This window comes from Rhinatrema bivittatum, chromosome 3 (genome assembly GCF_901001135.1).
Source record: "Rhinatrema bivittatum chromosome 3, aRhiBiv1.1, whole genome shotgun sequence".
NCBI classification, from domain to species: domain Eukaryota; kingdom Metazoa; phylum Chordata; class Amphibia; order Gymnophiona; family Rhinatrematidae; genus Rhinatrema; species Rhinatrema bivittatum.
The window spans coordinates 8,909,429-8,928,318 of NC_042617.1; the positions used below are offsets into that span (position 1 = coordinate 8,909,429).

Here is an 18,890-nt window from a genome sequence, read left to right on the forward strand (position 1 = left end):
CCACAATATCCTCCACACTCTTCAGTTCGGTTTCCGTAAAGCCCGTAATACCGAAACCTTACTACTAGCCATGACAGACACCATACTCAAAGGTATGGACCATGGAAACTCGTACCTACTCGCCCTACTAGACATTTCAGCTGCCTATGACACAGTCAACCATCAAATACTTATGACCCGCCTAGCAGAAATAGGTATCGCCGGTACAGCCCTTTCATGGCTCTCTTCCTACCTCACACACAGAGAATACATAGTAAAACTCGACAAGCACGAATCCTCACGCATACCTATCACGCAAGGTGTACCCCAAGGCTCATCCCTATCCTCCACCCTCTTTAATATTTACCTCCTACCTCTATGCCACCTCCTCTCCGACCTAGGCCTAAAATTCTTCCTTTATGCGGATGACGTGCAGATCCTCATCCCATTTCAAGGGTCCATAAACGAACCTTTGCAACGCTGGGAATCCTGCCTCACCACTATAAGTACCCTACTATCCAAGCTCCATCTAGCTCTAAATACTTCCAAAACAGAAGTACTCGTCATCTCTAATCAGCCTGAACGTTTCACGATCCCCTTGCAACAGGACACCCCCCACACTTCTACCACAGCCCTCTCTCAGACCCAGTTTGTAAGAGACCTGGGCGTCTTCATAGATCAACACCTGAGCTTTAAACCCCACATCAAATCTCTCCTAAAGGGGGGTTTCTATAAACTCAACATCTTTAAAAAACTCAAACCCCTCCTCCACACCTGCGATTTCCGTACAGTCGTACAGACCACCATGCTCACGAAACTAGACTACTGTAACTCCCTGCTACTAGGACTTCCTGCATCCACCGTCAGACCCCTTCAGATTCTACAAAACTCCATGGCTAGAATCATAACCGGCACACGCAAAAGGGACCACATTACCCCCATACTAAAGGACCTACATTGGTTGCCAATATCCTACCGCTCTCAATACAAAACACTCACCATCCTTCACAACTCCCTACATAAACACAATCACACCTGGCTCGATGAAATGCCTCGCTACCGCTCCTCCGACCGCCCCACAAGAACAACCCTTACAGGCACCCTTCACATCCCAACCCTCAAAGTAGCGCACTCAACCCACACCAGAGGAAGAGCTTTCTCCGTTGCTGGTCCCACCCTCTGGAACTCCCTCCCCACCCTCCTACGCCAAGAGACATCTTTTCACAATTTCAAGAAAGGAGTCAAGACATGGCTCTTCCGACAGGCCTATCCCGACACAAACCAAACCTAACATCTCCCCCCTCAGCTCCCCCTGCTCAACCTTGTACCCCCCTGCCCCCTTCTCAGCTCCTCCCTACTCGGCCTCCCACGTTTCACCCTACCCTCCGCCCGACCTTTCCCTCGTCTCCTCCCCCAGCCTCTCCCCCTTTTCCTTGTCACCTGGCCGACCCTCCACCCTTAGCATTCCCCCTCCCCGCTACTCCCTTTATACCTTCTAAAAACGCATTCCCTGGTGATTCCCAGTGATTACCTTCCCTCTACCCCTCCGTATCCCTACGTAGGTAAAGAGATCCTTGTATATTTAAACCTCTGTACCCCTTCCCGCCCTACTCACCCTGCCCCTCAAATACCCTTTTGCTAACCCTATTAACCCCTTTTCCCTTCTATACCGCCCTTAAATCATCCTAACCCCCTTCTTATTTCATATTTAAGTGAATACTTTAAGTAAATGTCTCTCATTACCTCCTTAGCTCTACAATTTTGAGTATGACTGTACTTATCATCAACTGTATATAGTTGCAGCTATTTGTGTTCTTTCACTCCTTTCTGTCCAGCCTTTGCCCTTCCCTTAGCCTCCCCTCTCCCACTCCCCTCTCCCACTCCCCGGTATCCTCCCTTTCCCACTCCCCTCCCCTCCACTATTGCTCTACTACGCTATTGTTTTACCTATTTATCAGTTTTACTGTGTTATTGTTATATTGTAACTTTCCTTCTTTGAGTTTTTTGTAAACCGGCATGATGTGTTTCACGAATGTCGGTAAATAAAAGTTAATAAATAAATAAATAAATAAATAAATAAATAAATAAAAAAAATGTGTACCACCACGGAGACCCTGAAATGTGAGCTGAGGGAATCAGGAAGATGATGGTGTTATCCACCGAGACAGGAAAAGGGGAGGGGAGAATGTGCTGGGTAAAGATAAGAGTTCTGTTCCGAGCACGTTAAGTTTCAAGTGGCAGTGAGACATCTGGATGGCACTGTCAGACAGGCAGGATGAGATCTGGGTATGGCTCTTGGTGAAAATTTTGGTAGAGAGGATGACCTGGGAGTTCTCAGCATAAAGATGGTTCTAAAAGGCATGGGAGGAGATCAAAGTGCTAGAAAATAGATCACTATGTTAGGAAAGACATCAAGGATGACTTTTGGAGCGTGCGCTTGCTGAGGTTAGCATGCACTGTTTTGCTGCTGTCAAGAATGGGTGTGATGTACTTTAGCATGTGTTAGGCTACTGGATAGGCGTTCCCCAAAACCCTCTGAGTCCAGAGAAATACTTACTGTACCTAAACGTACCTCGCCTTGAGCTACCAAAGAAAAAGGAATCTAAAATAATTTAAAAAGGTCCATTTAATGGAAAAAGTGACCTGCTCTCATTGAATAGTTTGCAAAAATGATTTCAATCGAAAACCTGTTTCAAAACATATTTTATTGGACATTTTAATTTTCTCCACATAAAATAAGTCACTCAGTTTAAGATATCCAATAAACCTTAGCTCCTGTTTCATCAGGTCAAACAACTGTGTGAATGCCAAGGTGGTTGAAAGATTAGGACACTGTTTCTCGCTCCCTCAGTGTGTGACTGCCTCAGCTCTCACTCCAGTTCCTTTTTATCAATCACAAACGACAAGCTGTGAATCTGGCTTGGGGGAACCAGGATCTCTGGTCCAGGAAGGCGCAGAGCCTAAGTCTCTTCACTTCTGTACAGGGCAAGCATGGGACAGAAGCACTGCTCAGCTGGGGAGAGAGAATCGCCACGCAGTCACCGCGAGACGTATCACACGAACCTCTGGGCAATAGCTAAGACCTTGGAGTATTCCCCTTCCCTCGCTCGCAGGCTGCTGGGGACGGGAATTCGGATCCGAGTTCCAGTTGGGTTTCCATTGTCTTCTATGAGAACCACATTGTTGGAATCAAACCTGGGAGTCATGGTGGGGCCAGGCATCCTGTGACCCACGATAAGAGCCTTCTTCTTCTGCCCTTTGATGGCCAACAGGATTCTGTCCCCCACCTTGCCCACTCCAGTTTTATTGTAGACATGGATGCAGCGGGGCGGTCGATGGTAGGGAGTGTTCCCCAGAGGGCTGTTGTCCACCACTCGCACCCGGGTCATTTTCTGTATTGCGCTGCAGGCCCCACTGATACTGCAAGACAGGAGATGAGATCATGCTAAATCTTTGCACACAGATCAGCGCAAGGTTAGGTAATGACCTCCCTCAGAAATTAATGCTAAAACGTTGTTCTGCGCATCAATGCAACCTCAGCTTTCTTCAGTAAGGACATAAGAGAAACATTTTGTAAAAAGTCAAGAAACAATCATTTTAGAAAATGTTTCTGGTATGTCCACTGCTCACACAGTTAGTGTGTAAACACACTTTCTGTTTCACACTTCTCTAGTTCTTTGCATCTCTTCTTGGAGCAGACAAGAGTGACACACAAACTGCTGCAGTGCAAGACCCTCCCTCTCAGACACACACACACAGTGTCCCATCACAGAATAAGCACAACACAGGCGGCAGCAGTGCAAGATTCTCCCTCTCACACACATAGTGTCCCATCACAGAATAAGCACAACACAGGCAGCAGCTGTGCAAGATTCTCCCTCTCACACACACACACACACAGTGTCCCATCACAGAATAAGCACAACACAGGCAGCAGCTGTGCAAGATTCTCCCTCTCACACACACAGTGTCCCATCACAGAATAAGCACAACACAGGCGGCAGCAGTGCAAGATTCTCCCTCTCACACACAGTGTCCCATCACAGAATAAGCACAACACAGGCAGCAGCTGTGCAAGACCCTCCCTCTCACACACACACACAGTGTCCCATCACAGAATAAGCACAACACAGGCAGCAGCAGTGCAAGATTCTCCCTCTCACACACAGTGTCCCATCACAGAATAAGCACAACACAGGCAGCAGCAGTGCAAGATTCTCCCTCTCACACACAGTGTCCCATCACAGAATAAGCACAACACAGGCAGCAGCAGTGCAAGATTCTCCCTCTCACACACAGTGTCCCATCACAGAATAAGCACAACACAGGCAGCAGCAGTGCAAGATTCTCCCTCTCACACACAGTGTCCCATCACAGAATAAGCACAACACAGGCAGCAGCAGTGCAAGATTCTCCCTCTCACACACAGTGTCCCATCACAGAATAAGCACAACACAGGCAGCAGCTGTGCAAGATTCTCCCTCTCACACACACACACAGTGTCCCATCACAGAATAAGCACAACACAGGCAGCAGCAGTGCAAGATTCTCCCTCTCACACACACAGTGTCCCATCACAGAATAAGCACAACACAGGCAGCAGCAGTGTAAGATTCTCCCTCTCTCACACACACAGTGTCCCATCACAGAATAAGCACAACACAGGCAGCAGCAGTGCAAGATTCTCCCTCACACACACAGTGTCCCATCACAGAATAAGCACAACACAGGCAGCAGCAGTGTAAGATTCTCCCTCACACACACAGTGTCCCATCACAGAATAAGCACAACACAGGCGGCAGCAGTGCAAGATTCTCCCTCTCAGACACACACAGTGTCCCATCACAGAATAAGCACAACACAGGCGGCAGCAGTGCAAGATTCTCCCTCTCAGACACACACTCAGTGTCCCATCACAGAATAAGCACAACACAGGCGGCAGCAGTGTAAGATTCTCCCTCACACACACAGTGTCCCATCACAGAATAAGCACAACACAGGCGGCAGCAGTGCAAGATTCTCCCTCTCAGACACACACAGTGTCCCATCACAGAATAAGCACAACACAGGCAGCAGCAGTGCAAGATTCTCCCTCTCAAACACACACAGTGTCCCATCACAGAATAAGCACAACACAGGCGGCAGCAGTGCAAGATTCTCCCTCTCAGACACACACAGTGTCCCATCACAGAATAAGCACAACACAGGCAGCAGCAGTGCAAGCTTCATAGACACCCAGCCCTACTGCAGAAGAGGTGTAGCACAGGCAGCAGCAATGAATATACATATACATATGCATTGCCCTTTTGTAGAACAGGTGCAGCATGAGCAGTGGCCATGCAAGCTTGCCACACATATGCTGCCCCATCAGAAAACAGGCACAACAAAGGCAGCAGCAGTGCAAGCTAGTCTCTCTCTCAAGCACACACAGGCTCATCACAGAACAGGTATAACACAGGCAGTGGCAATGCAATACTCCCCATGTTAATTAGCTAACAATTGCCAAATGTTTTCAGAAGGGATCATATTAGGACAGGGTGGCCAATTCCGGTCACCATAAATAGGCCTGGTTTTCAGGACATCCACAAAGAATATGCATACACTGGAGGCTGTGATTGCAACCCCATTTCAAGCATATTCATTGTGGAAATCCTGAAAACCTGGCCTGTTTGTGGCTCTTGAGGAACGGAGTTAGTCGTCCCTGAGGATGTGGAACACAGAGGACACTGATTACCATGAAGCGAAGCAGTGGTTCTCTTTGGCGAGTCGGCGCCTCTCTGAAGTTGAAGCAGCATGGTATATAATTACTGGGGAGGTTCTCATTCTCAACATGAACCACAGCAGATCTTTATACTGGTGCAAGAAAAGTCACCTAAACCTACTCAAGCTGCAGTTTAAGAAAAAAATAATCTCAGTTTTCATTCCCATCCAAAACTACGGATTTGCACTATGATCACACCGACTGTTATTTGTGTTACCTGAAGTGTCGCTGAGCGATTGCTCTGCCTACATGGAGGAGGAGGCGGCTCAACTGCCTATCCAAGAGCGCCATTGAATGCTGCCAGCAAAGCCTGAGGACAAAGAACAGAATGAGATATATATGTATCATTAATCTCACGGATGCTCAAAACTTCAAACTCACACACACCTTAGCATGGCTATGAAATCAGTAACTCAGACTACTAAAAAGTCAGAGTTTGAAGAGCAAACCACACGTGACCAAGAAAAGTACACCGACATTACGGCTTCACCGCCACGGTCTTACCACAGAAAGGAAGCAGGGATACATTTGTGCAGCAAAACCTCCCATGCCCTTGCATTGTGCACAGAGACCTCGAGCAGATTTGGAAGCCCAAGCAGTGCAGCTCAGAACTTCTCTGCTTTTAGAAAGCCGGGTTGGGGACTATCTACTTCTCTTCGCTCACCAAGCTTTTACAGGAGGGGTGGGAAATCAAACTCCCATATTGTACAGGCCAGGAAGGGCCGGTCCTCCGCTCCACCTGGTAGCAGCAGCAGCAGCAGCCGCCTTACTGCTCTAGTGCTTCAGAAAGGCCAGGCAGACATCTTTGGGGGACACTAATCCTGGCAGTACCCTGCTGCATGCCAGAACAGCCCCAAGTAAGGAGAGCGACCTGTCCCGAGTCCCCCAGAGTCCCTGGCAGGAGCTGGGACTCGCCCTTCCAGCCTAATCCACAGTCCAAGACAAGTCACTGGAGCAGCCCGTGCACACCTGCATCGTGTGTAATCCAAGGAGGAAGGTGTAGGATCGTGACAAAGGCAACTGGAAGAGCAGCAGGAAAGCCCAGAATGCACAATCCCTTTCTAATCGTCTCACTTTATCTGGAGTTCTTCCAGGCCAATCACTCCGGCCCCGACCTCCACATCAGGCACTGCCGTTTCTCATGGTTTTTCTTAGAAAATGAAATATTGTCTTATACCCAAAGGAACTTAACAGAGTCAGGGCACCAGCCCATACAGTCCATCCCCCCCTGAGATTTTGATAATTAAATGCAACAATTCCTCCGGGAACAATCCTGCAAAAACACAGATCCTGCTGGTCTCGGAGGACAATTTAAGGAACTAGCACCAATCACACTGCAAGAACCGAGGGGATACACTGCGGATCCCTAAGGGCTCAGAGGATGGGAATGAGGAAACGAGTGCATGGGGGTAACTTGCTGGTGCGGAGGTTACTGCCCTTAACCAATAAGCCTTCCTACTTTGATGGACCTCCAACATTGCTCTCTGCTTCAACAGCACGGGATAATGGGGAATTGGATTCAAACGGCAACCAACGAGAGCCCTGACCTTTACAGTCTGGGAAACTGATCAGCATAGGGGTAACCTGCACGGCGCAGCAGATATTACCATGAGGAGCTTGCTGGGCAGACTGGATGGACCATTGGGCCCTTTTCTGCCGTCATTTCTATGTTTCTATGCCAGTTTATCATCACGGGACTCACACCAGCTCTGTGGCGCTCGCTGAGGCATCCTCGTTTTCACAAAGCTAATTCTCCATCATCTCTCTCCGTGTACAAAAACTAAATTGTACACAGAACAATAACTCAGCACTGCCATTCTACTGGATCAGCGCAGGTAAAACCACAGAGGCCCCCTCCTTCTTCAGTCGCCACATCAGAGACATTATTCCCATCATGGATAAACCTTACATTGATCCAATTAAAGGCGTCACAGGCTGCAGACTCGCTGGCTTACGCCAGGAGCCCTACAGCTGCTAGAGGACTGCGTTACATTTTCAAAAGTAAAGTGCTTCATTCTACATTTGTCCTTTCGGTTTCTTTTTTCCAATGTCCACCTTTGTCTCCTAACTCCTTTTCCGGGTCTCTTTTCCATTTTACTTTTTTCTCTCTGTTTCCATCACTTCCTTCCCCCCACATCTACTTTCTTTCATTTCTCTTCTCTGCTCTAAACCTCTCCCTCACAGCAATTACTCTCACACCTGGAATTCATCCCTTCATCTCTCACCCTCCAGTTCTCCCTGTCCCTCTATCTATTTTATGCTATCTGGCTCCCTTCTCCCCCCTCATCCCCACTGACACTCTCACCGTTTTCACATCCCTTTCTAGTTTGTCTCGTTCAGCCCATCATCCCATTCTGACCTCCATTACCCCTCTCATACCTCTCCCCATCTCCCTGACCCTTGGTCATCCCCTTGCATATACTCCTCCCTGGCTTTCTATCACTCATGCTCCCCCCAAAAGCCTTGTGGCTCTCACACACACTATCTCCCCCCCCCCATCATGCCTCTCTCTCTCAAACCCTTCCTCCTCCAATCTCTGAATCTCCCTTACCCCCCCCCCCCCCCACAGACACCCACCCCATCTTTGGTTCTTTCATACAGACCCTCCTCCCCCCTCCAGTTCTCTTGCACCCCATAACTACCAGCTCTTTGGCCCTGCTCCCACCTTGTTCTAGTGAAAGCCCATACCTGGTTCTCTCATCACCTCAGACAGCCCACGTTTCCACCATTTCAGAGAGAAGAAGGATATTGAGCATACAACCCATTTCTCCTCCAAAACATGTCTTCTCCTACTACCCCCCCCCCCCCCCCCCATCAATTATTTAGTGCTCTAGGATTGTCCCATTCCTCCCTCAGATGAAATGCGAGAGTACAGACAGGACGGTCTGCATTTAACACAGGAAAAGAGGTCAGAGGGCAGGAGATTGCAGAACAGAAAACAAACTGCTCTGCTTCCTTGTCCAGTATATTTGCTGCTCCTATTTCTCCCCACATAGCTGCCTGCAGTGTGGGCGACGTCTCACCCTCTCTCCCTCCTGGGGAAGCAGGTGAGGAAGGGGTGGGGTAAGTTTGGAGCAGACACTACAGAGAAGAAAACAAGTGCTCTACTCTCTTCTCCAGCTCTTCCTTCCTGTTCTCTGCAGAGAAATAAAGCAGGTTTAACCATAAACGGGGGTCTCTGGAAATAACAGAATGAATTAGCCAAGACACGTGGGGTCTCATCCGACAGCGAATGGATCCTTCTCTCCTAGCCCATAAAGCTTTTGCTCTGCTAAGCATGCGCCGGGTTTCCTGCATGGGCGCTGCCTCATGAGCCCCTCACTTGATTATAGAGGTTAGGGTTAGCCAACTGTCTACAGAGAGCTCTGTTTATGGTAAGCAAACTTGCATCATAGTGGATAACACATTGAAATCGTCGGCTCAGTGTGCTGCAGCAGTCAAAAAAAGCAAACAGAATGTTGGGAATTATTAGGAAGGGAATGGTGAATAAAACAGAAAATGTCATAATGCCTCTGTATTGCTCCATGGTGAGACCGCACCTTGAATACTGTGTACAATTCTGGTCACCGCATCTCAAAAAAGATATAACTGCGATGGAGAAGGTACAGAGAAGGGCTACCAAAATGATAAAGGGAATGGAACAGCTCCCCTATGAGGAAAGGCTGAAGAGGTTAGGGCTGTTCAGCTTGGAGAAGAGACGACTGAGGGGGGATATGATAGAGGTCTTTAAGATCATGAGAGGTCTAGAACAAGTAGATGTGAATCAGTTATTTACACTTTCGAATAATAGAAGGACTAAGGGGCATTCTATGAAGTTAGCAAGCAACACATTTAAGACTAATCAGAGAAAATATTTTTAACTCGATGCACACTTTAATTGAGTGTAGCTTGATGTTGTGATCTTTGCACCAGGCTTCAAATACTCTCCAAATCCTTATGTACGTTAACGATGTGGAGGACTTGCGTGCTCGGAGGAGGGTGTCGATTACAGCCCCCAAGTATCCGCTCTCTCAGGCGGGCCCTCTCAATGCCCAGACCGTAAGAGAGAATTGAGCTGGGTCCTCGTGGAGGATTGGATCTTGTTGTAGCAGGTCCCTGTGTGGAGGCAGGGGTAGGGGGTTCCATGCCAGTAGTCTTCTCATGTCTGTGTACCAGGGTCTTCTTGGCCAATCCGGAGCCACCAGAAGAACTAACCCCCTGTGTAGTTGTATCTTGTGAATGATTGCGCCCAATAGGGGCCACGGCGGGAAGGCATATAGTAGGGTCCCCGCTGGCCAGGTCTGTACCAGGGCATCGATCCCTTGGGACTGCGGTTCCTGCCTGCAGCTGAAGTATCTGGATACTTGGGCGTTGGATCTGTTTGCCAGAAGGTCCATGTCCGGTGTCCCCCCACCGATTCACTATCATTTGGAAGGCTGCGGGCGACAGCCTCCATTCTCCTGGGTCTCTAGACTTTCCCTGCTGAGGAAGTCCGCCGTGATGTTGTCTTTCCCGGCGATGTGGACGGCAGAGATCTCCTGGAGTTTTGCTTCCGCCCATGCCATCAGGAGGTCTATTTCTAGGGACACCTGTTGGCTTCTGGTTCCCCCCTGTTGGTTGATGTAGGCCACTGTGGTGGCGTTGTCCGACATTACTCAGACCACTTTGTCTCGAAGTCTGTGAGCAAACCGCAGACAGGCTAGTCTGACTGCCCGTGTTTCTAGGTGGTTAATGTTCCATCCCGCCTCTTCTGCGTTCCTCTGCCCTTGGGCGGTTAACTCCTCGCAATGTGCTCCCCATCCTCGTAGACTGGCATCTGTGGTGAGTAGGGTCCAGATTGGGGAGGATAGTCTTGATCCCCGGCTCATGTGGCTGGCCTGCAGCCACCACTGTAGCTGGGTCCGGACTCTGCCCGGGAGTGATAGACGTACAGTGTAGTTCTGGGACCGTGGGCTCCACCGTGATAGAAGTGAGCGTTGCAGGGGCCTCATGTGGGCTCGCACCCATGGCACAACTTCCAGTGTGGATGCCATCAGCCCGAGGACTTTCAGGTAATCCCATGCTGTGGGACGAGGATCGTTCAGCAAGGTTTGCAGCTGGTTCCACAGTTTTGATCTCCTTGTGGGGGTCAGGCTGACCTTGTCGTCTTTGGTGTCGAATCGGACTCCTATGTATTCCAGCGACTATGAGGGCTGTAGGACACTTTTGTTTGTGTTGACCACCCATCCTAGGCTCTCCAGTAGATTTATGACTCTGCTAGTTGCTTGGTGGCTTTCCTCCGGTGACTTTGCCCTGATCAGCCAATCGTCTAGGTAAGGGTGAACGAGGATTCCTTCCTTCCTCAGTGTTGCCGCCACCACTACTATTACCTTGGTGAATGTCCGGGGTGCTGTGGCTAACCTGAAGGGTAGTGCCAGGAACTGGTAGTGACGGTTCAGGACTTTGAAGCGTAGGTAGCGCTGGTGTTCCTGATGAACTGGGATGTATAGATAGGCCTCCGAAAGATCCAGGGATGTGGGAAACTCTCCCGGTTGTATCGCCCTTATTACGGATCGTAGGGTTTCCATGCAGAAGCGGGGAATCCTCAGGTGGTGGTTGACCGACTTGAGGTCCAGGATGGGCCTGAATGTTCCCTCTTTCTTGGGGATGATAAAATAAATGGAATAATGTCCAGTATTTGTTTCTTGTGGAGGCAGTGGGGTTATGGCCTCGAGGGCCAGTAGTCTGGAAAGTGTAGCTTCTACTGCCGCCCTCTTGAAGAGGTCGTGGCAGGGGGACTCCACGAACTTGTCCGGAGGGGTTCATAGGAAGTCCAGTTAGTACTCCTCCCGAATGATGGCTAGGACCCACTTGTTCGAAGTTATCTCGACCCATCTGCGGTAGAATAGGGCTAGTCTGCCCCCTATGGCTTCTTCCCTTGGACGGGTCGGCTGAATCTCATTGTGGGGTGCGGCTGGGGCCTGTACCCGAGCTGGTTCCCCTCTTGTTGTGCTTGTTCCGAAAGGACTGATTCCTGCCCGTAGGGCGGGGCGCTTGATAGTTGCTCCTGTAAGGATTGAAGCGCTGTGAACTTCTGCCCCTGGAGGGCCAGGGGAAGGGACACTGGTTTCTCTTGGTCTTATCCTCTGGCAGGCGCAGCAATGGGGACTCACCCCATTTGTCGGCCAGTTTCTCTAGTTCGCTGCTGAACAGGAGGGATCCTTTGAAGGGCATCCTTGTGAGGTGCGTTTTGGAAGATGTGTCAGCCTACCAGCTTCGGAGCCAGAGTTGCCTCCTGGCCGCCACCGCAGATGACACTCCTCTGGCCACTGGGCGCACTAGGTCGGAGGCAGCGTCCGCGAGGAATGATACTGCTGGTTCCATGTCTTCTCCCGGGGTGTTGATCCTGGTTTGTGATCAGCAGGGACGTGTCACCACGGTGCAGCAGGCCGCAATTTGTAGAAACATAGCGGCAACGTCAAACGACTGTTTGAGGATGAATTCCAGACGCCGGTCATGTGCATCCTTGAGCGCTGCTCCTCCCTCCACTGGGATAGGGGTGCGCTTAGAGACCGCACAGACCATGGCATCAACTCTTGGGCATGCAAGAAGATGTTTGGTTGCCGGGTCCAGGGGATACATGGCTGCCAAAGCTCATCCCCCTTTGAATGTGGACTCCGGAGCATTCCATTCCAGGTCAATCAGCTGTTGTGCCGCTTGTAACAGAGGGAAATGGCGAGAAGTCTGGCGAAGACCCTCCAGCAGGGGGTTTGGTTTAGGTTCCCCCAAAGTACCTGGGCCCGGGATACCGAGCTCTGTCAGACATTGGGTGACCAGGTCCGGGAGCTCGTCCTTTGTGAAGAAGCGTCTTATGGTTCGGTGAGGCTCTGTCCCCGGGGGGGAGCTCCCCCTCTTCTAGGGGCTCGGCTTCCTCTTCAGAGATGTCCATGTCCCCATAGGTGGGGCTTCTGGGTAGTGGAAGCCTGTGCCTAGGTCTTGAAGGGCCTGGGGCATGAGGGTCCTCCAGTGGAGCATGTGGCTGATCAGCCAGAGGTTCAGTTTGCATTTGAACAAAGGCATGGATCCCCTTGAAGAACTCCACCCATGAGATCGACGCTGGGTCCAAGCTGAGAGGCGCTGGTTCCCTGGGGGTCCCCGTCTGTGGGGAGGTTCCACTGGGATCTGCTAGGTCCGGGGTACCCCCTGAGGAGCTAGTACTCGGCCCTGGGTGGGACTGGCCCTGAACTGGATCTCCCAGGGCCTCCTCACACTGCGTGCACAGGGCGTCTGCCTCCTCGCTTTGTGCGGCTCTGATGTGGCATGCTGGCAGAGGCCTTGAGCCTTTATCCCTGTTTCTGGTGGTGCCATGGCTGTCGGCGCGTAAACTCTTATGTGCTCCGGTGCGCTTAAGATGAGCGTGTGAGTTGTGCGCGCAGCTGTGCATCCAGCCGTAGATATGCGCACAGCTCTGTGCAAGTTTTTAAATACCGATGAACGTTGGGAACATTTCATCGGTTCACATAAAACAAAAAACTTAGCAACAAGCGCTTTACAGTGTACCAAGAACAGTAGGAACTAAAGATAGCATAGTTATTAAACAGGTAAGGAAGGGAGGGGCAAAAAAAAAAAAAAAGGTAGAGTATAACGATAAAACAGAAACAGTATTTACAGTATAACGGCTTAACAACAGTATCCCAGTAGGATCTTCTTAGTGTTTGGGTACTTGCCAGGTTCTTGTGGCCTGGTTTTGGCCTCTGTTGGAAACAGAATGCTGGGCTTCTTGGCTACCAATCAGCTACAGGATCGAATATAAAGTTTCATGTATAATACATAAAATAATTTACGGAGAAGCAACACAATGGTTTAATGCAGGCCGCTGTGTGCACTAGGTCGGAGGCAGACTACATACACCCCAAAGGCAGTTAAGGTCCAGTAATAAAGGGCTGTTATTGATCCCTTCAATACAATCAGCCCATCTCTCACAAGTCAGAGATAGACCAATTTCCCTAGCCGGCCCAAAAATCTGGAATACATTACCTGACAAATTAAGACTCCAGCACAATTTTAAATCATTCAAGAAGGATGTAAAAACTTGGTTATTTTACAAGGCTTTTACTGGGGAAACTCCATGATTAGATTCAATACCGATGCAGGACAGATGAGGCGAAATCAAGTTTAAAATTAATTGATTTAATTGTTTTGTTTTCTTTTACGATGATTGACATTTTGATGTATAATTTTATTGATTCTATTGTATGCTATGTTTTATTCTGTTATGACAATATTATTAAGATTGTATTCTGTTATTTCATTTTAACTGTCTTATTTTAAACTATTTATGTAAACCATTATGATGGTATATTCCGACTGACGGTCTATAAAAACTTATATATAAATAAAATAAATGATCCTCATCACTCTCCCAGGGGCTGAAAGTGCTGCACACTGGGTAGCAGAGACCTAACCTTGGAGTTGAACCCGAGTTTTCTGCACGGCAATGTCACTGAGGCACCAGGGTGGCCAATAACACTTCTGTTTTGTTGCTAGCACAAAGTTTATTCAATATTAATTAAATCAGGTTGGTCAAATACAAGATTTCTTGTCTCCTTCCTGCACTATTTCAAGTAGAAGCGTTAGTATTTGCTCTCAAAAAAGCAAATGTTACTGAACTCCTGTAACAAAGCAAATAACATTCTTTCTGTAGTATGGCATCAGCCCTGTAAAACAAACATTCCATCTTCAAGCAGCCTCCATGTAAATACTTCAAGTCAGACACAAAAGAATTTCCATCCATAATGCATCAATAGGCAGCAAGCTCTTATACAGCTTTCAATTGCACATAATCCACTTTTAAATTACAACATTAAGCCCCTTGTGAAATACTGGAGGGAGCTGAATAGCCCCTATTCTGGGTTCTGGCAATGACGTTTCAGAGCTTCCAAAATGAAAGCATGCGTGCAATCAGATGTTTTTCTCTGCAAGATCTTTTTGAGACACAAAGTGCACTGGTAAGGACAGATGGAGCAGTTGAATGGGGGGGGGGGGGGGGGGGGGGGACGACACCAGAGTACTGGACTAGTTGTTGAATTGGCTTTGATTTCTCATTTGGTCCTCTGATGTTCCATCAGTATATGAGAAAAGGCACAGCTAGTTTGAACAAAACAGTGGTGCTGCAGTGCGGTTGGCATCCTGTACTTCATGGTCCTGAGACCTGCTGGAGCCTCCCAGCACAGCTCTTGGCATCCTGCCCTGCTGCTGCATCCTGCCACTCTGAGTAAGGGTCCAAAGCAACTCACCAGCTTTATAGGGCCAACCCCCAGGATTTCCTGTGGTGTGGACTGATGACATCAGCACTGCTCCAACTTAAAAGGAAGCTTGCTCCTCTTGGCAGGTGCCTGAGCAACAGGTCCCCCAATTCTTCATTCCTCTGCATCTGGCTGTTCCTGATTTTGACTTCCACAGGCCTGACCTAGTTCCTGACCTTGCTTTCATCTGATGCCTGCCCTGATCCTTGCTCATCTCCTGCTTCTGAACGGACTACGCCTGCCTTGACCTTGCCTGCCCAACGAATTCTGTACCATGCCCTAGTCCTGTCAGTCAGTGCTCCCAGGGTCCACTCTTACAAGTGCCTGTGAGGGAGTCAGTTGGACCGTTAGATGATCGAGGGGTTAAAGGGGCACTTAGAGAAGATAAGGCCATCGCGGAAAGATTAAATGATTTCTTTGCTTCGGTGTTTACAGAAGAGGATGTTGGGGAGGTACCAGTACTGGAGAAGGTTTTCATGGGTAATGATTCAGATGGACTGAATCAAATCACAGTGAACCTAGAAGATGTGGTTGGCCTGATTGACAAACTGAAGAGTAGTAAATCACCTGGACCGGATGGTATACACCCCAGAGTTCTGAAGGAACTAAAAAATGAAATTTCAGACCTATTAGTAAAAATTTGTAACCTATCATTAAAATCATCCATTGTACCTGAAGACTGGAGGATAGCAAATGTAACCCCAATATTTAAAAAGGGCTCCAGAGGCGATCCGGGAAACTACAGACCGGTTAGCCTGACTTCAGTGCCAGGAAAAATCGTGGAAAGTGTTCTAAACATCAAAAGCACATAACATATAGAAAGACATAGTTTAATGGAACAAAGTCAGCATGGCTTTACCCAAGGCAAGTCTTGCCTCTCAAATCTGCTTCACTTTTTTGAAGGAGTTAATAAACATGTGGATAAAGGTGAACCGGTAGATATAGTATACTTGGATTTTCAGAAGGCGTTTGACAAAGTTCCTCATGAGAGGCTTCTAGGAAAAGTAAAAAGTCATGGGATAGGTGGCGATGTACTTTTGTGGATAGCAAACTGGCTAAAAGACAGGAAACAGAGAGTAGGATTAAATGGACAATTTTCTCAGTGGAAGGGAGTGGGCAGTGGAGTGCCTCAGGGATCTGTTTTGGGACCCTTACTTTTTAATATATTTATAAATGATCTGGAAAGAAATACGACGAGTGAGATAATCAAATTTGCAGATGATACAAAATTGTTCAGAGTAGTTAAATCACAAGCAGATTGTGATAAATTGCAGGAAGACCTTGTGAGACTGGAAAATTGGGCATCAAAATGGCAGATGAAATTTAATGTGGATAAGTGCAAGGTGATGCATATAGGGAAAAATAACCCTTGCTATAGTTACACAATGTTGGGTTCCATATTAGGTTCTATAACCCAAGGAAGAGATCTAGGTGTCATAGTGGATAACATATTAAAATAGTCGGTTCAGTGTGCTGCGGCAGTCAAAAAAGCAAATAGAATGTTGGGAATTATTAGAAAGGGAATGGTGAATAAAACGGAAAATGTCATAATGCCTCTGTATCGCTCCATGGTGAGCCCGCACCTTGAATACTGTGTACAATTCTGGTCGCCGCATCTCAAAAAAGATATAATTGCGATAGAGAAGGGCAACCAAAATGATAAAGGGGATGGATCAACTCCCCTATGAGGAAAGACTAAAGAGGTTAGGACTTTTCAGCTTGGAGAAGAGACGACTGAGGGGGGATATGATAGAGGTGTTTAAATTCATGAGAGGTCTATAACGGGTAGATGTGAATCGGTTATTTACTCTTTCGGATAACAGAAAGACTAGGGGGCACTCCATGAAGTTAGCATGTGGCACATTTAAAACTAATTGGAGAAAGTTCTTCTTCACTCAACGCACAATTAAACTGTGGAATTTGTTGCCAGAGGATGTGGTTAGTGCAGTTAGTATAGCTGTGTTTAAAAGAGGATTGGATAAGTTCTTGGAGGAGAAGTCCATTACCTGCTATTAAGTAGACTTAGAAAATAGCCACTGCTATTACTAGCAACGGTAGCATGGAATAGACTTAGTTTTTGGGTACTTGCCAGGTTCTTATGGCCTGGATTGGCCACTGTTGGAAACAGGATGCTGGGCTTGATGGACCCTTGGTCTGACCCAGTATGGCATGCTCTTATGACAGTTTGCTTAGACCATGGACTCAGCTGATGTTCCCCTGCTGGAGTTCCTGTGGGATCTCTCACTAAGAGTCTAATAGCAACAACAAAAGACAATCAAGATCACATTAATTTTGGTCCTGCAAGAACTTTCTTTGCAGCTAAACTGCAGTCATCCCTAGTTATGGCTACACCACCTCTAATGCCACTACAATCAGATACTGTCCCTACCTCGTATCTGACTACTTACTTCACCTACCTCTGCCACCTTGGTATGATGGTAATCCCATAAACCTGCAGAGGTTTCAATCAATCAGTGCCCGATTAACATTGAGCTCCAGCCAGCTAACTTTGTATCTGAACGAGTGAAAGTAACCTTTATAATAATATCGGTCTGGTCTGGCATGGTCTTCTCCTTCAAGTGAGAGAGATGACCACAGTCTCTGTAATCTTCAAGTATTCCTGACCCGTTTCAAGAAGCTCTTTTGATAAGTCTGCTTGAGCACCTTCTTCAGCCTCAGAATTACTCTGCCTGAGACAGGATACCATGACTGTTGTGGAAAAATACTATACAATTCTGTATCCTGGTCTCTGAACTTCCTTGGAATGAAGAGGCACAGTTAGAGGTATTCTGCCAGAGTCTATCGGCCAGGATCAAGGATGAAGTGGCCAGCCATGACATTCCTGTCAAACTGTACAACCTCGATTCCGTGTGTGTGAAAACAGACATTCCATTTCAAGAGCGGAAACAAGAACAGGAGTCCCCTAGATGCTTGGCACCCAGCTTTCAAAGACCTGTGCTGTTCCCTGCCTGCTCCCCTTCACAATCCACATCCAAGGCAGAACCCATGCAACTATAACCTATCTGTATCTGATGTTATGCCAATTGTGTTTCACCTGTAATATGTTGTTATACCTGTAAACCGGAGTGAAGGCCTTTTGCTAAACTTTGGTATATAAAAGCTTACAAATAAATAAAATAAACTAGGGAGATCCAAGTTATCAGAAGAAGAGAAGCGCCAGCGAAGATTACACAACTTGTTTATACTGCGCAGGCAAGGGTCATTATACCTCCTCCTGTCCAGAAAAATCAGGAAACTCCCATGCTTAGGGTTGATGGGAGAGGCAATTCTAGGCATTATTCACTCTCCTCCCCATGTCAAAATTATGTTGACTGTTCAATTGGATTTTGGAAATATGGAACTCCTCTCAGAAACCTTTTTGGACTCTGGTGCCACCGGCAACTTCGACAAAACCCTGGTGGAAAGATTTCATATACACCTCTAGTCCCACTGAAAACTCCTGTTTGCATTTCTTCAGTCCCAGAGGACTACTGCCAGGAACCATTCACTACACCACAGGACCTATCATGTTATAAGTGGGACTCCTGCGCCTCATTTTTGCGCTTCAGAAGGCAGTCAACTTAGTTCTGTGTGGTCTATCGTGGTTACAATGACACTATCTGGTTGTAAAATGGAGATATCCTTTTCTGAAATACTCATTCTTTTCAGAACTGTCTTCTTCCAGTATATTCTCCTATGCAACTCTGCTCATTGTATCTCCAAGATCTTCTAAACTTGCCTTACATATCATTTGCAGACATCGTTAATCAAAAACAGGCCGAGATTCTCCCATCCCATTGCCCATATGATTGCACCATAGGCAATGCCTGGCAAATTACTGTCTCGGGGTAGAGCATACCTATTATCCATCCCAGAAACTGAAGAAA

General features: G+C 47.8%; 1 protein-coding gene across 3 annotated transcripts in view; it reads right to left on the reverse strand.

The window, feature by feature from the left end:
• Positions 1–2,665: 2,665 nt before the first annotated feature.
• Positions 2,666–18,890, reverse strand: part of MRPL14 (mitochondrial ribosomal protein L14) — a 29,514-nt gene continuing 13,289 nt past the window's right edge. For 2 of the 3 annotated variants that reach the window (XM_029592876.1, XM_029592877.1), the window contains exons 2-3: positions 5,958–6,050; positions 2,666–3,399 (exon numbers count right to left, since the gene is read on the reverse strand). In XM_029592876.1, coding sequence (XP_029448736.1) covers positions 3,033–3,399; positions 5,958–6,031 — 441 coding nt within the window. In that variant the 5' untranslated portion in view covers positions 6,032–6,050 and the 3' untranslated portion in view covers positions 2,666–3,032. Of the gene's footprint in view, positions 3,400–5,713; positions 5,867–5,957; positions 6,051–18,890 lie in introns of those variants that run through there. The other variant, XM_029592875.1, reaches the window with a different exon arrangement.